This window comes from Melospiza georgiana, chromosome 9 (assembly GCF_028018845.1).
Source record: "Melospiza georgiana isolate bMelGeo1 chromosome 9, bMelGeo1.pri, whole genome shotgun sequence".
In the NCBI taxonomy this organism is placed as follows: Eukaryota; Metazoa; Chordata; class Aves; order Passeriformes; family Passerellidae; genus Melospiza; species Melospiza georgiana.
This window is the reverse complement of record NC_080438.1, coordinates 17123992-17149474: the sequence shown is the minus strand read 5'-3', so window position 1 is coordinate 17149474 and position 25483 is coordinate 17123992. Positions and strand designations below refer to the sequence as shown.

General features: G+C 38.3%; 1 protein-coding gene across 1 annotated transcript in view; it reads left to right on the top strand.

The window, feature by feature from the left end:
- HS2ST1 (heparan sulfate 2-O-sulfotransferase 1) overlaps positions 1 to 15670 on the top strand; it is a 78200-nt gene extending 62530 nt beyond the window's left edge. The window contains exons 3-7 of the mRNA XM_058029873.1: positions 1156 to 1241; positions 4742 to 4880; positions 8255 to 8352; positions 9402 to 9559; positions 11010 to 15670. Of these exons, the coding sequence (XP_057885856.1) occupies positions 1156 to 1241; positions 4742 to 4880; positions 8255 to 8352; positions 9402 to 9559; positions 11010 to 11236 (708 nt within the window). The 3' untranslated portion in view covers positions 11237 to 15670. The remainder of the gene's footprint in view (positions 1 to 1155; positions 1242 to 4741; positions 4881 to 8254; positions 8353 to 9401; positions 9560 to 11009) is intronic.
- The last annotated feature ends 9813 nt before the right edge of the window (positions 15671 to 25483 follow it).

Genomic DNA, 25483 nt, shown 5'->3' with positions numbered 1-25483 from the left:
AACAGCAGCAGGCCAGTCTCACCTCTTAAAATCTTCAACTGGTATGTTATAACAAATAGTAAATATTATGCTTCAGGACACTCTTAATGTACTTGTCCTTACAGAATGGTAGTTAATGTGTTGTCTTGAGCTCTTTGCTTTTTTGTCTCTCTTGTTTCACCTTAGAATCTTTGTGGTTATCTGTTTCTCTGTATAACAGAAAAGATATTGCAGATGTGCAGAGAACATTATCTTTTAATTCACACCCTTAGAAATGGCATATCTTTGTCAGACAGCTCGGGCAGTACAAATTTATCATCCTCTCTTTATTATCCAATTCACTAGTTTTGGAATAACTTCCAGTTACATGCTTTGATGTTAGAATATTCTGTTCATCTAGTAAAGCCAAGCTCTATCAGGATTTGCATGTCCCACTTAATTTGATCACACTCTCTGGTTTGGGGCATGTGTCTTATTGGCAAACTTCACAAAAATAGGAATAGCTTTACATTTCAAAGAACAAAATAAGTACTCTATCAGCCCTCATTCAAGGACTACTTCATGCTTTAGCATGAAAGTTTCACTGAAATGTTAGGCTTAAGATGACTATTCAAAATAGCAAACTGTAGATCTGATTTACATTGCAGGCATTTATAACATTTCTGGATTACTTGTGCATTGCATTTTGGGATGGAAGAGCAAATGAACCATCAGATTTGTTTCTTATATCCCAATAAAATAAGTCTAAGAACATGCTGTAAATCTAGTACACTTTTATTTGAGGGACTGAATATCAGATCAGACAGACAATTCCATAAAATACGTACTTGCATTTCTACTGAAAGAATCCTTCATTCCTTTCCAATTACAAATAAAATGGACTGATAAAAATATAAATGTTTGTTTTGCTGATGTTTTTGTGAAAGTTTTCTTTGGACTGTCTTTCTGATTGCTGTATTCTGGTTTTGTTAGTTTCTGATCATTCAGTTCTGATGACCTAAAATCAGTCATCTGTATGCTGCAGGAAAGTCTATTTTAGGGGCCACTATTTTTTCTTTATAATACTCAAAATAGAGTTTTTAATCTAATGCATTATAAGATTAAAAGGCAGGAAAGGCCGTGTATGGGTAAATGCAATGAGGCACACAGAAACGCTTTTTGTTGCCCCTTTGGCAGGTGCGCTTTGTGAAGAACGTGACCTCGTGGAAGGAGATGAAGCCGGGATTTTACCACGGCCACGTCTCGTACCTGGACTTCGCCAAGTACGTTCGCGTGGGCTCGGCCGGGCTGCCGCGCCCTCCAGCGCTCCGGCCGGGAACTGCAGCGCGGGCATGCCCGGCCCCGCCTTCCCGGAGTGCCGGAGCTCGGGGTGATCTTCACCCGCTGCTCTCGTTACCTTGCATGATATGCTGTAGCCCAGACTCATTTAAAAAAGAAAACGTTTATATACTGGGATTCGTATTCCCTGTCTAAATTCCAAGCTTGTTTTGCTGAAAATCATGGGGTTTTTTTCTGAAACCCTGGCAGTTCTGTTTTAGGATTGGCTTCCCATTTGGGGAGGTTTAACATACCTGTTCTCAAAAATGCTTCATATAAAGAGTAACACCACCTGCCTCTTAAGTTATGTCATTCTTCTCTACCTTAGTATCTCTTTACACTTTATCAAAATATGAAAAGTTATCTTTTGAAGTAGTTTTCTGGTCTATAATAGTTTGATTTGCTAGAAAAAACATCAGAATAATTCTTGTGGAGTTAAATGCTGCTACTTCTAAAATTAAATAAATTATCTTAAAAATCGTCCCACTGACTTCAAAGGTTCAGGATCATATATTTATTCCCACTTTCATATGTTTCTTTTCTTGTCTTATTTTTGCTCCTGGATCTAAAACTGTGATCCTTAGTAGCTCAGTCTTATGAAACCTCCCCTTGAACTGACAAGTCAGTTTTGCTTAAGATGCTTACTAGGCAGTGCTTCATTTTGCACTTGGAGCATGTGGAAAATTATTTAAAATTGAATGTGGCATTTTCAGATCTCATTACATTTGACTGCACAAATGATAGTAACCGCTACTTTTACCTCTTGCTGATGATCACTCAGTGTTTATATGTTTCTGTGCATTAAAGTATTTATTTAAATTCTTTTTTGTATGTAATAATTCCTTTTGTTTAGTCATTTCTTTTAATTACTCATTCTGTCATGTATTCTGATTTTTAATTTGGACTTTTTATTACAAAGAATGAGATGGGGAAGTGATTGTGCGGATTCCCAAAACAGTACATTATCAGAAAATGCTAAAAGCTACAGTAGTAGCTGAAAATAACCAGTGGCACCAAGTTTACAAGAAGTAAAAGGCAAAAAAAAGTTACTGACAAATCAGTCAATCAAATAAAATACATCAAAATTCATTAGTTTCCTTTCTGCCTTTTTAAAATTAAAATGCTTCAACATTAATAAACGCTTGAACTGAGTAACGGCTTTCTGGTGCAGCAAAGCTGAATGTTATTTTATACATTAGTTCATAAAGCTGAAAACATTTTCAGATACTGGAACTCTTAAAACTAAAATATTTTACATCTAGAAAGCATCTAAGCAATTTCACAGATTTCTTTCATCTGCATCTTCCCTCCAGGACTGTGTTATCCTTGTCTTTGTTGTTTGTTATCCTTTCACCTGAGTGATTTTTTTTTTTCCCCACAACAGCTTGCTTTCTCATACTTTGGGTTTTCATTATTAAAATAATATCTTGAATACGATGGTTGTGCTTGGCAAGGCCCACACCTTTAAGGCTGTGAGGTATGTTCTTGTAATGAACATTCTTGTAGTTAAGGAGTATAAAATATTTCAGAAGAGTCAGTGCTTCCTTATCCATGGACCTCAGACTTAGGTCCACTGTCAAATATCAGAAGTACCTCTTAAAATATGCTGAAAATTAAAGTACTGGATTCCATCGATAACTCACAGTACTGAGGACAGGGTATTGTAATCCATCCATGTAGAAATTATGCTAATAAAAGTTAAAGTTTTTTCCCTTTTCTTTTTGTTTTTAAAATTTCTTAGCCATTTATTCTCTATTTTGTCTGGTAAATAGTTGGGAAAAAAAGTTCTTTGACAATGCAATTGCCAATTCATTATCATTATTAATAAGGTTACAGTAATAATTATGTTACTGCTAGGTTTATATTACTGTAACTGAAACTAGTTCTTCAAGCTCGTGTCCAAATGCAGGCAACTGTACAATGCAGCACAAGCATTTCTGAGGGCTTGGACATCTGCGTTTAACCCACAGATATGTGCTGTTCATTGGAAATATGTGCTGCTCTGTGGAAATGGTTTGTTTCAGCTTCCTCAGCACTTGCAGCAGTCTGTGGAAGGGGACACCTGCATGTCTCATGCACTTCAGTGGAGCTTAAAGAGGGTGAAGTTCAAAGCCTGGACTTTGCATCAGAGTGGTTGAAATATTCACACCCTCCATCCTCTGCAGACTGTGGGAAGCCAGAGCTGGCATGCAGACAGATGTCAGCAGTTCTGCCTTAGAGTGCTCCAGTCTGAATCATTGGTGCTCTACTGGCAGCACTGGATAATCAATTGCTCTTTCTGTAGCCTTTAACAATTTCTGTGTCTGTAGTGCTTGTTTTTGGCAAAAGCAATGCCTGTTAATTGTTTTTTTTTCTAACTTCCTCCTTTCTCCGACTTTTGCTACATTTCTGTTCTTCAGTTTTTCAACTTAACATTCCTCATATGCACAGTATCTGGTAGTAGAATTTACCCCTTTAAAAATCATGGTACTGCATCTTAAAACTGTGAGTTCTCTGTCTTAGCCAAGCTAGGCATGAATGGCCCTCTTTTGATGGAGAACACTTTCCCAGTTTGCATAGGAACAGAAGAGAACTTTTTTTTCCAGCTTCTAGCTTTACTTCAGGGCACTTGACACACTTGCAATTTCCACTGTGATATAAACTCTTTAATATTTGAAATATCTCAAATGGCAAAGAAAATAAAACTGAGAAATGTATTGTAAAAGCTGACTTGAACATAGATCACTGAAAGGTAGCATTTGCACAAAACAGTTTGGTGATTTAAATTTTTCTTCTGTGTCATATGAGATTACCACCTCATCTCATCAGGCTTCTGTTTGTAGTAGAGTGCTTCAAAATTTGCTTAGGGTAAATGTCTATGGAAAAATTTAATATCTTTAGATAGAAAAGTTAATATGGTTACAGATGCTATCTTAGACTTATATTTAATAAGCATAGCTGTATGCATTCAACCCAGGCTATGGATGGGCTCTGAGCTCTGTCTTCCTGCTATTAGAGTTAATGTCTCTGACAGCTGGAGACCTGCCAGGAAAACCACTCACAGCATTGCAAAGCCCATTTCACAAGGGCAGGAACTCAATATCAAACTTCCTTGTACTTATTATAAACATGTATGTGGCTGCTAAACTAGTTAAGGCATTTCTAGAGTCAAGATGGTTGTGTAAACATTTTTAGTCTCTATTTGTGTGACAATATGTCTGTTTTGTTTGTTTCTTTAATAATAAACCCTTAAAATCATCATCTTAGGCAGATTGAAATTGAACTTACTTTTGCATCCATGTAGTGCACTGGATATGAGATGAAAAGAAGTGATCATTAAGCTTCCTCCCAGTGTCATGTATTCTGTGTATGGATTTCAGTTGTAGCAATAAAGACAGGCTTTTACATGTTAGATGAGAAGCTTTGATTTGTCCTTTGAAAGATGTTTTTTCCTCTTTTACTTTAGATTTGGTGTTAAAAAGAAACCAATTTACATAAATGTCATAAGAGACCCTATAGAACGCCTAGTTTCTTATTATTACTTTCTGCGCTTTGGAGATGATTACAGACCAGGGCTACGGAGGCGAAAGCAGGGGGATAAAAAGGTAAAGTACACCTAATAATATATGCTGAACTTACTAAAATCAATGTGAAGACAATTTTACAAATGCCCTGATCAAAGCCAAATTGTTATTTTATCTGCCTTGGTGATAGTGATGGCTTTGAAAGTTATATTCTCCGTTTCCTGTCCATACTGGAGCAGAGCATGACATAAATAGGTTCTCTGTACCCTTATAAATTCACTGTATGTTGCAATTTGTTAAAAAATTAAATAAAATAGTATTTTTAAGTGGTTATTAGGTATATATAGAATTATAATTACCAGATTAGATTTATCCTCCTGTGTAAGAAGGCTACATCTTTTCTTGTTGAAGACTGAGACATATTTTTTCAGCAAAAGCTGCAAAACTGCTGATGCTTTGGCTTTGTTGATTATTTTCATATAATTAGCAACCCAATTTATTCTATTTTTTTAAAAAGGTAAACACTGCAATGTCTTTTTGGAAACTGTGGAGTATGACACATAAATTTCTGTACTTCCTCCTTGTGTCTTAGGTGGCTGTAGACAAGTTCAGGTTAGCACATTCAAACATTGACTACTAATACAGTTTTGGGATGGCAACATCATTTAGACTTCATAATGGATCTGTTCCAGAAAGAATCTGTACATCCACTGTCATGGTTTGCAGTATGACCTTTCTGGACATGTTGGTTTAGATTTTTCTTATATTGGGAAGAAAAGCAGGGTGTAAAATACATGAGTATGGTTTACAAAACTGTAGCTTGAATAGTGTGGAATCCTATAAAATGTAATGAGTTTTTGTACTTTATAGAGCCAAAGACTTTATACATTTTCAGTGATTATATTTTCTTAAGCTGATGCTGTTTTTCTGTAATGTTGACAATTTAGTGTAGTGCTGTGTCGGTACCAAGAGACATTAAAAAACAAGCAAAAGTCGCACAAAATATACAGTTTAGTAATCATTTTGTGTGCTGCCCCCATCCAAATAGTGCTTCTTAAATATTTGCAGCAAATCATTCCTCTTTTTTTTTCCAGTTGGGAACTAAGTGGTCCTCTGTTATTTAGGCTTTAGCGCCATCTTCAGTTACTGCATTTCAGTTTGTCCAGGTATCCTGAAGCACAGCAGCATAGGAAGAGAAAAACTTCAAGAATAAATTGAAATTAAGATTAAAAATTGTCTTTATAGAACTGACTAAACAGATGAACAGGTCATGTGATATGATATCATAAAGGCATTTTTAAAAAAGAGAGATAAGATCTCATCTTTCATAGACTCTTCCTCTTTCCTGCTTGAGATCAGTCACTTGGAAAGCTGAGCATGCTGCTAAGTCTGAGCTGTTTCTAGGACATAAAACTTACTAAAAAGAGTAAAATGTAAGTGTTTATTTTAATTTTGAATTATAATCCAAACAACGTGGTTAGGTAGTCACTGGGAGACATGCCAAAAATCCTTAGTGTTGCTGCTTGCTAGACTGCACTGTAAGCTTTGATTTGCTGGGAAAAAGGTCATATGCATTTCTGTTTATAATGCTTGCAATGCATTGCATTAGTAATTTGATGTTTTTCTGTTGAAGGGGCTTTTTACATTTTGTCACTACGATACCACTTTCTTTTGATTTGAGAGACTTAGTTGTTGTTGTACAGACTTCACATGTTCTGTAAGCATTTCAAGTTCATTTGAAGTGAAATTCATTTACTGTATCAAGCTTCTGGCTTCTTTCATGTAAATCAGGTAGTACTATTTTTCCAGAGGGTCTCTGGGGAACTGTCCATGTATAGATGATGTAAATTTTGCATACATTAGTTATAAAATTCAGTAAGCTCAAAAATGGATTGAGCCAATTGCAGTGTCTTTATTCTAGTATATGTTACAGTAGGTTAATGAAAAGCTCTAGAGTTGAAAAGTAGGGAAGATCAAAAATTACCTCTAGTGAAACTCAATTGTTCCTTTATTAGTGGGAAGGAATCTCAATGTATTTTTATATTCTGTCCCCTCCTAGTCCATACCATGGCATCTATATAGAAGAATTATAAACTTGGTTGTTTTCTGTATCTCTGTGTTTCCAGTCATAGTTAGCTTGGCTCCAGATGCAGGGTCTGTAGAGGCAAGGGTTTCTTATAATGAATCTCTGGACGGAGCAGCCAAGATAGGTGCATTAGAGGAAGTGTGGAAGAAAGTGTGTCCTATTTCAGCTTACTTAGAAAATGGCTTGCTTCCTCTTGCTTATTAACTGTAAAATAACCTGCAGGTATAAGCAAAGAAATCTTTCTTCGCACAGATGCCAGTTCATTTTTAGTATAAACATTCATAATTTAGGAGGTGTGTTTAACAATAGATCAGTGCAGAGTTTCCCTAGAGAACTATGCTAGGGAAAGCATACCAATGTCTTGTTTTCCCACTTAAAGCTGAATTTTTATCTATGGTGTGTGACAGGTACAAGCTATTTTAAACTCAGAGTTCAATGTGAACCAAGGCACCACAGTTTACTCCCTGCTTTGGCATAGTATCAATAATTTTTTCAGATTATCTCATAAACTTCACCTCAAAATAAAAGCAAATCATGTTGTCCTTTTTCTTAACCCCAAATAATTACACAAATGTGTTTTTACATAGTTGCTTTGAACAGAAACTTGTAATTAGACTGAAGAAGCAATCTAAAAAGTTGTCCATGGGATCTATTATTTTTTAATATATCCTAGATACAGGCCTTATATCTTGATTAGAAATACCACAAATACTTCCTTTATGGTGACATGTAAAGCATTTACAAATTCCCTGCAGTGCTAATGGAGTTCCTATTGTAACTGTGTTATTGCAGTTGAAACTCTGTTACTACAGCAGTGTATCCACATCAAGAGCAATATTGTATGGAATACTCTGTTATGCTGTGAGCAACTTCATTTTGGTTCTTCTGATTGCCAGAACAAAATTAGCCTCTGAAATGGAAATTATTTCTCATTATTCAAATGTAATAGAAGCTTGTTTAATCTAAAAGACAAAATGCACAATGTTCTGTGTTAAAAAAAGACCCAGCTGTTGCAGGATCACACAATTCCTCATGGCATTTGATGCTGTATCTTTAGTGACTTCTTTTATAGGGGAAAATAATTATACCAACAGTTATTGACTATTTTTGCTAGTTTTGACAAATAGCCTTTGCTAAAGTTATATCAAAGGTATATCAATGTATCAGGTAAGATCAATTGTTCATTACTTGTAACCATAAAGGACTGTCCAAGTACTGTTTAGCTGAGACAGTAGATCATCCTGATAACACTGTGAAAGCAAGGCTTGACATTTTTTTTTCTAAAACATCATATATGTGTTTTTCTGTTTGAGATGTTAGATACATAGATGAGATTTTAAAGCTCAGCTCAATTTTGTCTTTGTTCCAGACCTTTGATGAATGTGTGGCAGCTGGAGGTTCCGACTGTGCTCCAGAGAAACTTTGGCTTCAAATTCCATTCTTCTGTGGCCACAGCTCAGAATGCTGGTAGGGAGATGAATTTAGCTTGTTCATCAAGTACATCAGTGCTGAAATCTAAACTTCAACAAATTTCAGTATGTAGTCCAGTTGATAAAAGTGTGAGGGACTGAACAGAGTGAAGCAGTGGATACTTGAGTGCTTTCTGTTAAAGATGGATTTACTGAAACAGTTTTGCAGTTCTTTAAACTAGCAGTATGTTACAATACTGTATCAGCAGTGCTATGAGGGAAAGCATGTTTTCAATTTTAAAAATCATTTTTGCAGATTTAAAGTCTTGACATTTTTCTCTTATGTCAGACTACAGAATCCTTCTTTTGGAATGGATATATTTTAGTTCAAGCTCCTAAAGTTCCTGGGAAATACACAATAATTGAGATCAGGATAAATTTATCTTTTTAAACGTTTACCAGATATCCAGTAGTCAATGCTACTTAGCAGAAACTGAAACAAAAGCAAGTAGTATCCATCTGTCAATGCAAAATATTTTATAATAATGGCAAAAACTTAAAAAAACTCTTAAGCAAGAAAAAAACAGAAGAAACCTCACTGAGTTTTTGAGAGATTGAGTGATAGCAATGGTAATTATTTGTCAAAGGTTTTGTTCATTCAAACATAAGCAAAGTAAATGGCCACTTGGGAGCTCCTCTTTCAGTGCCTGTTGTTCAGACCTGTCTACTCTCTGGCCATGTGGAGAAGCAGAGAAAGAAAGAAGATGCAAAAGGGAAGGTATGCTCTTGCCAGATTTCTGGTATCTAATGTGAAAGTAGAGACAGAGTATTAATATTGAGACAGTGTAAATCCCCAAAAAATTGCTTGAATAGAGGCATTAATCATATACACACACTGAGTATTTTTGTTTAGACTATTTTATAAGTAGAGTAGTCACATTTTTAGGTGAGAACACAAATGAGAGGAACTGCAAAGGGAAATGAAGTTAGCAATGGTTATAACTTGGAATAAGTCTTGCCTATACAAATGTCCTGTTGTGAAGTAATCTCCATCTAGGGACTAAGGCTGACATCAGAACTTAATATAATTGTTCTCTGTTATTTTAGGAATGTGGGAAGCAGATGGGCTTTGGAACAAGCCAAATACAATCTGATTAATGAATACTTCCTAGTGGGAGTTACTGAAGAGCTTGAAGACTTTATCATGTTATTGGAGGCAGCTCTGCCCCGGTTCTTCAGGGGTGCTACAGAACTGTACCGGACAGGTATGAAATAGCTGGTTTCATGGAGTTTTCAACCACTTTCTGCCTTTTTCAGTGTAAATTGTTTAGATCTAGGTGAATAGTTTGAGTCTCTGCCAGGTTTGCCTCTCAGCTGGATGATGCTCCTGTATAAGAAACAAACTCCTTTTCGAAGATTCTCAGTTCTCTCTCTCTCTTTCTCTCAGGGGTGATGCTAGTCCAAGTATCTTTCTGCCTTACACTAATTATAAATATTTAAGGCTGGGGTAAAGGTAGATGTGTAGGTATACTGCATGTAACATTGTGATATGTTTGTAACAGAATATTTTTTTTAAAGTTTTACAGTGGCTTCAGCTTTTTAAAGTAGCTGATGTGGCAGATTTCCATTTTCTCAGAAGCTCTGCTGGAATTAACTGTGCTCAGTGCAGCCTGGTTGGCTGAGCAATAAAGCCTGAGGGATGCAGAGACCCAAGTAGATGTTTATCTTCCTGGGCTCCTAGCTATGAGAAGTAGCTCACTTTCTAGGAGCTGGCCATTCAATTTATGATGAAGAGAAGATCTATCTTAGCAGGCCTCCTAGCTGCAAATAGAGGGAGAAAAGGATCTGATGTACAGAGCCTAGATACGTAGTATTAACAAGTTAATTAGAAAGCAACAGCACTCCTTGGGGAAAATCTGGTCATCATTTTGGTCTTCTTTGTCTCAGAAACTCTGCAACAGGGATATGGCTTATGTATAATTTATGATAAGACTATAGTATCCTATTTAGATGGGAGAGTAATGGTTTAAATGCTATTAGTAGAGATTATATTTTGATTAGAAATAGACAATTGAAATCATGCAAAAACAAGATTTTTTTTCTCTTTTATGGAGAGCTACACCAGAACAGGGAGGTTTTTGGTAGTCTGAGTTGAATATAACCTTCCCTGGAGATATTTAAAATATGTGTAGAAGTGGTGGAGGTATTTAAAAGATGTGTAGGTGTGGCACTTGGGGACATGGCTGACTGGGACATGGCAGTGTTAGGTTTGTGGTTGGACTCAATGACCTTAAATGTCTTTTCCAACATAAATATCTCTATGATTCTATGAAAGAAGTCTCTACAGTTTCTAAAATTCTTAACATTTGATACCAGATTAGCATATAAATAATTAATTTTGAAAGACCAGTTTTGCTCCAGGTAGATTATATGGAGTAATCTTACTCTTTAAATGAATGTTCATTCCCTGGGTTTATTAGAGCAAACAGGAAGAATTGAAAGAATGGATGCAAAATTCATAAACATTAAGTGAGAGAGGCTGCAGGTTCCAACTCTGCATGTTGTGTTAATAAATTTTGGATTAAAGCCTGTTCCTTCTAATGCAGTTTATCAACACACTGAGAATATAAAATCTCTGTAAATAACAAAGGACTGTAAACATTTTTTGAGCACGTGAACTTGAAAGTGAAGTTATTGCTTTCATTTTGCATTTAGGAAAGAAGTCGCATCTTAGAAAAACAACTGAGAAAAAACTTCCCACAAAAGAAACTATTGCCAAGCTACAGCAGTCTGAAATCTGGAAAATGGAGAATGAGTTCTATGAATTTGCACTGGAGCAATTTCAGTTTGTCAGAGCACATGCAGTTCGGGAAAAAGATGGAGAATTGTATATTCTGGCTCAAAACTTTTTCTATGAAAAGATTTACCCTAAATCAAACTAAGAATGCTATACTATTAGATTTATGGACCTAAATCTTTGGCCACATCATCATCTTAGTCCTCAGCCATGGAAACTAGATTGTTTGTAGACCTCCAAGACATTTCTTTGTACGAGAAAAGTGGGTTGTGGATCACCTCCAGGGCTTTGGATATAGTTGTGTTGGTAATCCAGAAGCAAAGGCTTCATTTCTTTTATCTAACTAATATTTTCAGTGGGAGTCAATATCCTTAACCTGAAGAAATCTACAATGTAATTTGGAGCAATTAATACATGGCAGTTTTATTTGAAAATGTAAACAATCAAAAAACCACTTCTGTTGATGCTCTTTTTAATTTTCAGAGCAATTTATTTTCATTTATACTTCTGTGAAGAGGAAATAATTTTTCCCCAGCTTTCAAGATGGAAATTTTTGTTGTATACAGTATGAGTAGCCCTAATAACTGGTTGACATCTGTGCTTTGTTTTAGTGAATCATGTCACATGATATTAATTGGGATGGTTAATCATGTTCTGCTGAGAAATGCTGCTGCTGGAATTGGCATATTTATATATGTGGTTTTATTAAAAAATTACAAATACTCATTGGTGTTAAAAATGTCATTTTCACATTAATATTGTAAAAAGTTAAAGAATCAGAGCAGTGGGGTTGTTTTGGGGTTTTTTTGTTTTGTTTTGTTTGGTTGGTTTTTTTTATCACCACCGCCACAGGCTGAGGTTGGGAAAACTACAAAGAAATTTGGTATTGTCTGCAGTTCTAGTTGATCCTTACACAGTGGTATAAAAATTGTAAATTCAGTACGTTTCTCCATGGATTCTTTGTAATAATTGTAAACTGAGGTATTGGTGAATCCATATTATGACTCTACTAGTGAGCTGTGGTATGGCTAGGGTTTTCCTACTACTTCAATACTTTTATCTGTAGAATATTTTTACTGAGGTGCTTTATAATGTGTTTTAAAGCATTGCATTTACAAAAGGAGTAAAATGCTGTAAATACTGCTTATTTTATGTATTTGGACCAAAAGGTTTAAAGTAATTAGTTTAAAGTGGGGTTTTTTGCACCGGTTCTGTTATATGTGAAGTGAAAAACATCACATCTACTTCCTGGTTGAGTTAACTGTTGGACATTGCTGAAATGCACTTCAGTGACCTCTCTGACTTCAATACCAGAATGTTTTCTGGGGATTGTCTTTTCAGAAAAGTAGTCTTCATCCTTTTATTAGGGTAAGAGAACAAGAAGAAAATTGTCATATGCAGTCTGCTTGGGAAAGGTGCAGTGAACTTGATTGACATAATTGTATTTATGTAACTGCCTTACGTGACTGTTGTAAATTTGTGAGTTGCAATTATTAACAATGTGAAACACCTGGCAAATGAAGTAAATTGAAATTTGAGAACAGATGTTTGGGGCCACTGCATTATAGCAAATGGCCATGGAGCACTGCAAGAATTTTTCCTATTGAATTTTCTTAAAGATACAAGTATTTACACAGCTTCCACCTGCCTTTTCTTAAAAGTGCTTTTCACAGGATTTGATTGGGAAGGCACTGAGGAGACAAAGAAAGGAATGGTGGGAAACGTTTAAATTCTTACGGTATGATGCTGAAGGTTTAGTTTAAAATTAACAAGTGGAGTTTCTTTAACCAGCTTGTTCTTGTAATGAAAACAAAGGAAATGGAAAATGGTCTGTGAACTGGATGTCTGCAGCCAAAAGCAACAGCCCAATTACAGAGAGGATAACGAGAGACTATCAAGTACATCTTGCAGTTTCTTTGTTTTCTTAGATTTTTCCCTTCTGATTTTAAAAATAGATCTCTCTTTGTTCTTCCCAAATAATCAGGGAAGTTCCTTCTCATAAGTTACCATTTATATAGCATGAACCATGCATAAAACTTCCTGTTCTTGTTCTTGTCTGTTGACATAATAGTGATGCCAACATGTTTGGCTATAGGATGTATTAGGTCACACATGAAGACATGTTTCCTAGCTAATGAAAGGAACTGAGGAGTCTTACACAAAAAGTAGTTAATGGAGATCTAAAAGTTTTCATTTAAAAGCAGACACTTTTTTTTAAAGTAAAATAAATATTTATAGTCCCAGGAAAGATTTCCACTTAGTGATAGTTTTATGTTAGATTTTTTACTATGTTGTTCTAATTCAGATTAGTTTATCTTCTTGAATCTCCTTCAGAATTTTCAGCAGAGCACCTCTAAGAGACCTGAAGAGCTTGCTAAGAGAAAAAGCAAAATATTCATCTAAGTAGGTATGTACAAATGCTTCTCTATTGACAAGAAAACAATAGACAAAACTTCTGCTAATTTCAGTAGGGTCTACAGAAACAACTTCTATTCTGTAAGCAGTTTTGAAAGTTATGTTTCTTTTTTTTCCTTCCAGGATTTAGAATTTCTTAATTACGAGTCTCCAATAACAAAACCAATAGAACAATGCAATTTTTTTTACTTTTAAAAGAGCAATATATTTTTCATAGTTCATGTAAGATAACAGATTTTATTTAATCAGATATAATTTCCTGTTCTTTGTTGTGAACTGTGATGGTTGAGACAAACAAGAATTTTAGGAACATTTTTTAGAAGTGCCAACAATTGGAGCGGTACTCATTTCAGGTATACTCAGAAAATTTGATCATCTGTAGAACACAGAAGGAACCAAGACTGTCTGTTTTTATATCTAGTGCAACCATGAAGGACAACTGTGAACTTAGAATGATTTGAATTTACAACTATCAAATTGGATTTCCTAAAAGACAGTTTAGGAAAAGGAGCTTTACAGATTTTTAATAATCTATTCTATTTGTTTTCTGTTTAGAAAACAGAAACAATCCAAGTTGTTGCCATTAAAAAAAATTGACGGTATATAAATATTATTTATTTCATGTATTTTCCCTTAATGACTCATAGAGGAAAGCAGCAATATGTGACGTTTTGTTTTGGCAGGTTGTATGATCAGTAAACTGTTATGCAGCCTCCTGAACACAGATCTTTTAAGTGGAGTCACTGGACTCTCTGTAGAGGAGTGAGATTGGCTTTTTGCAGGGCTAAGTTCATATGAAAGGTGCTGAAATGCTCATATATCTACATACACTTGAGAGTAGATTTTGTGACACTGTTCTGTACTTTCTCTACAAAAGTGCCACCCAGACTTTGTGCACAACTCTAGCCCTGTTGAAACTCCTGATGTCAGCCCGAGGCACAAGGTCCTGCTGTGCAGGTGACTACACAGCCAGCCCACAGCATGCCTGGGGCACTTGAGATACTCTGGGCAGTGCTGGTGGGAGAGCAGCAGTGCTTTTAGCTCCTTCCCTTAATAATTCTGCAGCCACACAACAAGAATTTCACGTTTATTTTGTTAGTGCATCTATAAGCAATCCCAAGGCTAGGATGCAGAATGTCCTCTGTGCACATTCCTGCTTGTTCTGGGTGGATTTTCTAGCAGTCTCTCTTTTATTGGTATGCTGATCATGGCTTCATTTTCAAACACACATTAAAATGTATAGCTATACAATGTAGGATATGGAGAACCAGCCCACCCTGATCATTTGAAATGCCTTTTCTGGGTATTTAGTTTTTCTGAAGATACCTAGCTATTTTTACATTACTGGAATAAACTTTTGCTTATTGATGATCTCAGAGTAATTCTATCTTATACTGGGAAAAATTCAGTTATTTTTTTTCACACTTATGTTAAAATTTTCCATTAAGCTTACCTGGCTTAATGTGTATATGTATACTTAAAGGTGTATATGACAAAAAGGTGCGTGGATGATACTGTCTGAGCTGTGCTGCTTAAGGAATCACTGGAAAAGCCTGATTCAAGTGCACTGCCAATCTAGCTCTTCAAAATTAGAGCATATTTTATGACTACTAGAGATTGAACTTAAAGAAAGTTTAAGGCTGCTTAGTTGGATGGATGCTTCCTTTACTGTAAGCCTATGCAACTGTGTAACCTTTGCAGCAGTATTTATAGAAAGAGCCTCTCTTCCTGAGACTTATTTGGAGCATAATTATAGATGTTCGTACACTTGTACTGTCTGATACTTACATCAGCAGCTTTCCATAGCTTCTGCAAAAGAGACAGGTTTGTGAGCATTTCTAAAGCAGTACTGAATGTAATTTTGAAAAACATGGATTGTGCTTCATGACCTTTTTATTTTTAAACACACACACACAGCTGAATAGTGCCTTTTTTTCTCACAATCCATGTTGAAGATGCTTGCTCCCACTCACCCTCCGTAAACTGATTCATTTGTGCAATATTATTCCAACTTGAAACAATTTTGTCACAGCTATTTGTTTGAGAAATAATCTCAATTTTTCCTCACTGTGCTGCCAGCTTTCTGTTGTTTAAGTGTTTCAGTTGATTACCTAATGCAAATGCTATAAAATAAAACACCCATTGGGAAGGGGAAAGAAAAGAAGTCTGGTGTCCTGTCTTAATATTTGCATGTCACATTCACATTGAATGCTTTTTTTCTGGAGCATGTTGTTTTACAGTATTGTGAACTTTGTTGGCAGCTGTTGTGATTTTGGAGGGGAGAGACAAGCTGGAGTGTAGCTCTTCTGTAATAATTTCATACAGCTATAACCAAATATATTTAGAGGCCCCTAGAACTTGGATGGGCTTTGTGACCACATAAAGTTTTAAGTTTGCAGGGGTTATACACTGTGCTTGAAGGTGTCAATGGAAAGTTCTTGAGATTAAAGCCAAGATTTGTTAGAACAGAAAACTGGCATTAAAACAGAGGATTTATACCTTTGTGCTTCCCTGCCTGAGGAAACAAATGACCAACCAATTTCTGTGGTATGGGCACAGCCTCAGTTACTGCAGTGCTGAGAGTGGTGTAAAGAACTTGAGTAGACTAGAAATGTCATTTGCATTTGTAAGCAAGGACTTAGAACAAGAAAATTCAGTGAGCGTGGGTATGCTGCTGTTTAGGATTTCTGAGGCATACTGTAACCACTGCCCTATAAACATCCCTGGCTGTGTGTGCTATGGAGCTGAACATCGTCTGACCCTGCCAAGGGGTCAGGAGTCAATGCAGGAATTCCTAAATACGTAGTTATCAGCCTTGACAATTAAAAACCATCATGGAATTATTCTGCAACTTCCACTTGAGGATTTTGATGGCTTTTAAATCCCCCTTTTGTTGAAAATAGACTTTTCCTTGTTCCTGTGAATGGAAGTGCTAGGTGTGATTGTGCACAGGAAACAAAGTCTCTCTGCTTTTATCAGCTGGGGGAAGTGGAGGAAAAAAATGCCTATTTAGAGGACTTCCTAAGGTCACTGTAACCTGTTTCTGAAATGATGTAGTAAAATAGAATGACAGCCAAAATAAGTTGCAATACAACAAAAAGCTTTATTTAAAATGACAGTAGCTCCTCCTCTGAAAGACAGGATGACTAGTGTATGTGGTAGGTACTGGTTGAACCATTTTTGAACTGATGCTGCCATTCATTTGCCCATGTAATTAATCTCAGCAGTTGGAATTCTTGGGAGGGGAGCAATAGAAGGAAAAGGTGGTTTTTGTTCCAACCAATTTTTTTTTTCAGATCCTGTATTTTCATTTTATTTATTGTTTGCGTCTTGCAATTGATTTCAGTATAATTTCCTTACTTTTTAATAAAATAAAAAAAGTTGCTAGTGAATGTCAAGGCACTACCCAGATGTTTTCTTCAAGCACAAGTCCCCTGCTATGACCTCCTCCCCCAGCTTCATTACCACATAACGCAGATGTGGTAACTTTCAATAAGAGCTAATTTAAAGGACTAATAATTTTCTTTATTAAAAAAACCTCTACAAAGAACACCTGTGGCCTAAAAATGAAGGCTTTGAGACCTTTAACCTTGTCATAATAACCAACTGCATCCTCATAAAAATGGAAAATACTGTGATAAACATTCTCTGCCCCTTTGCTGCACACTTACAAGGCTGATCCTGAATCCATTCTCACATTTGCTATGCACAGACATTAACCTTTCGTAATAAATATGACTGTCAAAATAATTGCACGGAGAATAATCTTCCTATTGAAAAAAAAAGTTTAAATTGGGAACAAAATAGATTAAAATGATGATTCATGGGAATTGTGGTTATCGTTCAAGTATACAGATATTGCATTCCTCTGATGTTTTAAGAAATAATTCACTACTATGCTGTATAAATGTATGTGTTATTTTAAACATAGTTCCATTATTTATTAATAATGAAAAACCTTGTTCTGTTTTGAAAGAGAAACATACCTAATTTGGTATGATGATTTGAACGCTCTAACTCTACCAGAACTCTGAGTTTGATGCAGCAGTTACTGGAAAATATTATAAGCTGTCTCTTTACCAAAAAAAGAGAAAAGCTAGTGTAGAGAATAATGGCCTAGAGGGCCTAAAGGCACTATTACAGTCTTGACAATTATTGATTGCTGTTTTTAGCACAGAATAGAATTTGGAATCCTTAATCTCCTTTATTTAGAACTTAATAACTTTAAAAATGTTATATGACTTAGAGAATTGGCAAGAAGAAAAGGAATGCTAGAGACTAGTGCAGTTACAGGCTGGCTTTGTCAGGACTGCCTCCCAGCAATGTGTAACAATGGCTGTAAATATGGACAAACACCATGCAAACAGTCAATATGGAAGGAGGGTGTATTTATATCTGTGAAGACAGTCTGTAAAGAACACAGGAAAGTACAGGCAGAAATACAAACCACTATATATTGCAGTAATTGCTTAAATTAACAGCTATGATGTCTGTCTCTGGCCTAATTATCTTCTTTGGATCTTCAGTGCCTTCTCCTGACTGAATTAATGAACTTAAAGCTGCAGCCATTGAGGCTGCTGCTATTATAAGCAAGGCCTGTACACCACCAAATGAAATGTCTCCTATTTATAGCCCAGACCATGTACCTACTTCCCACACTTTGCTCCAGTACTACTGACAGCTAAGCTATAGATCTGGAAAAATAAATTACATTGACTGGTAGGCTCACGTGCTCTGCATCTGAGGTCCTTGCTTCTTGAAGATAAAATAATAATTGCATGATAGAAGTCAAATCCATAAAATCTGGGAGAAAGCAACTTAATATTCAGATTATGTGGAGCAAAAATGCTGCATTTTTTTTTTTTTGGTGTCCATTCAGAATGAGTTCACTGGCTCAGGCAGATTCCAACAAGACATCTGTTAATACTAAAGGCTACTTCGGAGAGATGGTTAGAAACATGAGTTTTACTGTCAGCAAAAATGGCTGTAAATGTTTTCCACAAAACTTTTCAACTAGGTTTTTGAGGGTTTTTTTGTAAGGCAAACAGGGAGTTTTCCCCTTAAAACAGAGCAAAACAGGAACATGTCAGTGCCCTCCCCACACCAGCAAACATTCTTTGTCAGTGTCCTTTTATTTTTTTACCCCCTAGTTTGTGGAAAAATATGTATGACATCTGTGTTCAGTCTCTCCCTTTTCTCAGCTGGCTCTATGAGATAGTGTGCTAGTTTTTGTTCCTCCACAAGCCTTCCAAAGGACAAGACTTATCTTGCAGGTATTGTTGTGGGACATGAGATCACACCCCAGTATGGAGTTTATCAAACTGGATGTTTACTCAGGGTCACCTTTGAGAGCCTGGTGGCAGTGGAGGTCCCTGTTCTGTGTGTGGGGGCAGCACTGGTGTGCTGCATTAGCTCTCATGTGTGTGCTGCTGACAGCACCTAGGACAGTTTGCATACATCTACGCCATGTATCTGGCAAGGATACTTAACCAGGGGGGGATATTTTTTCTTTTTTTAAACTTTGTGCAGGAAAAGTGCCTGACAAGATGAGAATTAGGCTGCAATCAACAGGTTTTATTGAGCAAAGCTTTGCAGTAAGCTTATGTCTATCTTTGGTTCTATACTGCCTCCTCCCCAACTCACCCAACCAAGAATGTTCAAGAAAAATGAAGAGTGAATTACAAGGCCAAAGGCAGCTTTTGAAGACAAGGTTGAAAACCTTATAAGTAGTCAGAGGCACCGGCAGATGCATGAATGTGCTTTCAAATCCCAGCTTCTTTGTGTCTCTCAGCATCTGAGTACAGTTGGGGCTGTACTCAGTTCAGGTACCTAGGAAACAAGTTTAAAAGAGCTTTCTGCAATTAAAGATCCTAATATTAAAGCTTGTTGCTCCTTTGACAACAGTGTTTTCCAAGGCAATTGTGTACCTTGTGACTGAGAGAGGAGGGAGAAACCCTGATGTCATCATGGTTTATTCTGTATGTTCACAGATGATTGTTCAAATTAATTGCATCATTTCATGTCTGATTTGTGTGTGTGGCAATTTAAACTCTCTTGTCCTTTATCATAGGCATGAAAAGATGTGTTTAAAATCCAAAATAGACTCTCTTCCATGCCAATCTCATTTTGTTTATCCAAATTCAAATAATGATTCAAGACTGGAAGTCTTCCTGTCTAGTTCCAAAGGTACTGCAGAAGACTAGGAAATGGGATCTAGGTACCAGAGCTATACTGGATGTTCTAAAATTTCTTCAAGTCTGTGATACTACGTAACCAAAAGCAATGCAAGGTAAATGTTGTGACATTTGACAGTATTTGTCAATTTTTCAAGTGTGGAGCCTGACTTTAGCTATTTATGTTAACATGTAGTTAAGTAATAAATTGTTCATAGGTTGCTTTCTTTCAGGTTAAGCAAGTATTGTAACTTTCTAGGAAAGCATAATACCTAGTTTTGTGACAAGGTATTAACATTGCAACACTCTGGCATCTGAGTTTGTAATTGTTGACTTTATGCTTCTAAAACCAGCCAGAAAATTGGTTTCTGTTGTTTCATGCCTTGTTGTGAAAATACACACATACATTTCTAACAATTTTTTTAAAAATCACTTCCTCTTCATATTCTCTTCTGTAATCACATCTGCAAGAAAAATGTGAGTTAGAAACATTAATCATTTGGGAGCCTTGTGTCTAAGTCTTTGAAGACAAAGTGCTGCTTCTGCTGACTGTAGACTTTTTTGCCCAGGGTGGTTTCCTCTTTCCATATAAATCAAAAAACCCCATACAGCTGTTCTTCCCAGATCATGTGGGGGCAGGGGGAACCCTCAAGGAATAAATAGCTAGTTTTCATGTGATGTTGCTACCACAAAAAACAGGCCACTAATAGAATCTTAAAGGATTTTTGAGAAACAAAGTTTAAGCAATGTAAATTAAAAACAAAGCCAAATTTTCACCCTGCCTAAAGCTGGTACAAATCCTTGCCCACATCACTTCAAAATTAATAGGATTCCACTCTCTGAATGCCCTTTCAGATGAGGAGGGGTTTTAGTTTCTTAGGGTTCTGCGGATTGGTTTCTAGGCTTCATCCGCTGATGCATCAACTCTCAATAAATGCATCAAATAATGAGATTTATTAGCATTTGTTGGTGTCTCTAATTCCTGGGAAGAATATCCAAGAGATGGTAGAAACTGACTGCTAGCTGAAGACTTGTCTGTTGAAGGGCAGGAGAAAGGTTAGTTGTGGGATATTGGTGTCAGGTTTTGGGAATTATGATTTTCCAGGCTTTTAGATGACGCAGAGCATAACTGAGAAGTTTAAGTAACTTCCCCACAGTTACTCATCAGAGACAGATGTTTCACCCTGCACGTGCAAAGCAAGTAGACAAACACAGGTGCCAGAGGTGAATTGCTGCATCTGGCACATCTCATCTTCCCACTCATCTCTGGGCACCTGTTATCATCATCTGTCCAGCAGAGAGAAGTCCCTCCATCAGGTAAGCACTTTCTTTACCTATTTTGGGGCAGTATAGATGCCTGTTCTTTGTAGATCAATTAGATAAAGAGCTGTGTTAGTATTACTGCACAGAAATGTTTTTATTGGCACACAATGCAGTAGAGCTGCAGACCCAAAGGAAGCCTGTGTTGGTCAGAGTTATATTGCTGTGTGACTGCCAGAATATCTGTTTATTACTGGGTAGTATTGAATAAAGTCCCCTTATCTTTTACAATGTTTTGGTTAGAAAATCTGGTGCTGTTGTCCTGTGTCAGAAGTAAGGCACTGAAACTCTGGTGGGCTTACCTGTCTGAGAAGCTGCATCTTCTGATGGCTGCTGCTGCCTGTGTGCAGCCTCACCCAGCTACAGCATGGCAGGCTGGTGCCTGGGCACGGCTGCCCTGTGCCTGGCAGGGAATGGCTCCCTGGATTCCTCTCTCTGCTGCCAGCTGTCAGCTACAGCAGCCTGGAACAGTTTGGAGGAATGAAGACCTGGTGGGTCTGCCTGCTGAGCTGTTTTGATACTGATGTGTGCTGAGATAACAGCAAGATTGGGTTTTTCACTGCAGTCCTAAGCCAAGAGTGTGGTATCTGCAAATATAGCACTGGTGGTGATATATGTGAATTGCCTCCAGCTAGGCAAGAACATTGTGGAGGAGCCAGGAATTCAGACCTCCTGAGCCCTGCACAGGCTGCTCCTGTCTGTTCGTTAATCTTCTTCCTGTAGAACTTTCTACCTTGGCATGACTAATGTTCCCAATTAATGTGTGCTAACCTCTAGCATTTTAATATAATAAAGTAATAATTTATGTCTTAATACGGAATTTAATTTTTCTACTTGTCTGTCATGTTTCAGGCACCATGAAGGGTCAAAAAACAGGTGTAGGTGTCAGGGGAGCGCTGTATTTGCAGCACGGCTCATGGGTTATGAATCAAACTTGCTGTTGTTGGCTGTATCAGGAAACAAGATATTGTTAGTTGGGATGCCAGAATTAATCCTAGGCTCTGAAGTGAGAAATAAAGCAACATACAACTATGTACTCAAAGTTGCAACAACTTTGACTGATTTGGAAAAGAGTCAGAACAGGAAAGGCTGTCTGTGCTGGCAGTGTTAGTGGATTACAGAGCAGCAATTGCACCTGCTTTTCTCACCCCACGTCTGATTCTTGCTTCTGAAGATTTTAAAAGAAATGTCACAAATACCTTCTTTGTTTGCCTGCTATATTAACTACTTTAAAAAACAAGGAGAAAAAGATCAGAGAAGGTGATCTGATCCTTTTGGACAGCTGTAGCTGTTGGGAACAGTGGTGTTTCAGAGCCCTGTCTTGGGCTAGCCTTGTGGTGAAGTATGCAGCTGGTGGAAGGAATTGGGGAGACACAGAAGGCAGCATATTATATAGAACACTTTGTTCCCAGACTGACATCCTTCTTGCCCAAGCTCCATTAATATTTAACTGCTTAAAAAGAGGTTATTTTACTTCATTTTAAAAAAGAAAGCAAGCATCTTTCCCTGCCCTAGCAAGGACTAGTCATACAAAATGAAAGCATGAGGATATTGGATTGAGATCATGCCAAAAAAACCTTTTCACTATACATCCAGGCCTGTGTCTAACTGAAAACAAGCCCAGGAGCACCTGTGCCCTTGCCATGCAGTAATGCTGTCAAAAGGAATATTACTTCCCCCTACACTCCAAAGAAATACCAGTGGGCCATAAATACATGCCTGTGCAAATTGAGGGGTAGAATATCATATCTATCTTAGAGAGCAGAGCTCCCAGGGCTTTCTATACTTGCGGGTCCACTGCACACTTTTTTGGAACTCTAGGCAAGTAACAGATTTAAACTGCGCCTATTGCTGCAAAGGCCTCTGTAGCAACCTCCCCATCCCTGACTACCCACTCTGTGCTTTGGTTTTTGAAGGTGAGACGTGCTCTCATGGCCTCTGAAAACTCTCCCCATCTCCAGCAGGGCTGGGGGTAGGCACCCTTCACAGGGCAATAACTGCTTTAAAATTAACACGTGTCTTTTTACACTTGCTGCAATTATTTAGAAACCTCCTTGTCAGATGACCCACGTTAAGTAAAAGAGCATATTACTAGGGGTGTGCTAACAGCACCAGTGCCCTTAACCACAACTGACAGCCTGACCCAGTGCTGTGCTTTAAAAGGGCAGGGCCACAGCGTTGGAGTTGGAATTCTGCTTTAATTAGGCCATTACCTGACCTTCAAAGCTGTATTTTGTTCCTCCTCTGCATGCTATGCTGGAGGAAGGGCTGCTGGAGAAGACAGGAAGAGCCCTATCTGATCGTTATCAGGAGCGGATGAAAGCCATGCGTTGCCTTTTCCTTTTGACGCGTGCAATTAGCTTGGCTTGTGTGGAAGAAGCATGTCAAGGTAAATGGCCGTCTCTGTCCTTCCCCCTGCTGATCCCTGGCAAGGTCCATCATGCAAAAAGCCATTCAATCACCTGTTGACATTGGTATCCCTCTCATAAAACCTGATTATACACCATCATGAAGTACCTTTGCCCAGTGGTGGCCTGACACTACCATGGGCTGTTTTACAGGCTGAGTGCACTCCAGCTCTCCTCATAAAACTTTGTTTGAACCCATGTGTTTCTACATCTCTGCTCCCCTCCCCCTGCCCTTCAAAATAAGTTTTTCCATTTTTATGGGGATGGAAGAATCTTTGTGTCCAGCGCATGTGACATCTGTGGTGCTCACCAGGAACATGCTGCCATTACCTACACTTCTGAGCAATCCTCACCCTGCCAACCCAGCAGAGTCCCATGGCTCTGTTGCCACCTTTGGCCTTCTTGTTGAAGATGTGTGTCTCCTGTGTTTGCCCTCTGTTGTCTTAGGCAGAGATCTGTGCTAATGCACTTAGCTTTGGGAAACCAGTGAAATCAGTCCCTGCCCTGAACTGGTGCTGGCTGCACCAGTACACACAGGGGACAGACCCTCCATGGCTATGTGTTACAGATGACTTTCACAAAAGGCAAAAGACCTGTTTCATGTTTGGGTTGGTTTTTTTTCTAATAGGCATAAGAATTTATTTTATTTTTTAAATTCAGTTCACTAGATTTAAATAATGCTCTACTTATGAGAAATGAAGTCTAAAGCAAAGAAATCCAATGCAAGTGCTGAGAAAGAGTTCACTTTAAATTCACCTCTTAGGCCAGTTGCAGCGCATTGCAGATGGGTTATGCCAAGGAAAGGCATTAAGCTCACTCTGTATCCGTGTCTCAGAAGCATGTGCATGGGCCTTTCCACCACTGCTGAAGGGGTGGCCCCTTGCCGTGCCCAGCGTGAGCTGTGGTCACAAGTCTCCGGTCATACCCTCCATCTCACTGCAGATTTCCTGTGTGGTCACGGGAAAGTCATTTTGAACTCGTGCTATCTCCTTTGCTTTGACCAGAAGTGCTGCTAATCCTTTTCCTTCTTGTGGAGTTGACTGTGCATGAACACTGACTGTGTGGCAGGCCGGTGGCTGCCAAAGCCGTGTCTGTCCCAGGACTATAGGGGGATTCTATCTGTCCCTGTTTGGGTGCTGCACCTCCGCAGATGGTGATGATACCAGTGCTACCCAGTGTCACTTAGATCACAGTGGACAATGTTTGAGAGAAAGGTGAGAGAAAAGCATACTTGTTTAGTCACAGAGGCTTTGTTTCCTTCTTCAAGCAATATTCAAAGAGTAATGGAGTAGCAGTTGAATTAATTAGGGGACAGAAATTAGATAATATGTTAAAAAGGAGGGATATTCAGAGACGGAAACAGCACTGGATTTTTACAGTACTACTATACAGTCAAAAGAAGTATTTAGCTCTAGTTTATAAAGGGGGAAAATGAGATCCAATGGCTTCCTCAAGGTGTGACAGGAAATATTTTTGTTAGCACTAACATATGGAATGATCTGGCCAACAAATGACTGAAGTCCTGTGCTGCCAGAGAGCCCTGGAGGGTGGTGTCTGAGTGGCATGTGGCCCTGGCCTTCCTGCTCAGAACCCCCCTCTGCCAACAGGGCCTTGGAGCCAGCCGCCCAAGGCCACAGCAGCAGGAGCAGTGTCCGAGGCAGCAGCAGGAGCAGTGTCTGTGCCGAGCTGCAGCAGCAGCATTGTCCGTGCTGAGTTGCAGCAGCAGCAGCGTCCGTGTCCGTGCTGAGCTGCAGCAGCAGCAGTGTCTGTGCCGAGCAGCAGCAGCAGCAGTGTCTGTGTCCGTGCTGAGCTGCAGCAGCAGCAGTGTCTGTGTCCGTGCCGAGCAGCAGCAGCAGCAGTGTCTGTGTCCGTGCTGAGCTGCAGCAGCAGCAGTGTCCGTGTCCGTGCCGAGCAGCAGCGGAGCTCAGGGCTGTGGGCACAGGCGGTGTGCAAAGCGGCTGCTGTGTATGTGGGAAGGCTGCTCGCCGTCCCCCTGCCCAGGTGAGGAGGTGGCAGATGCAGAGTTGCAGTGACATGGCTGGTAATGACAAAGATCATTTGTGCTTTTTATCACTT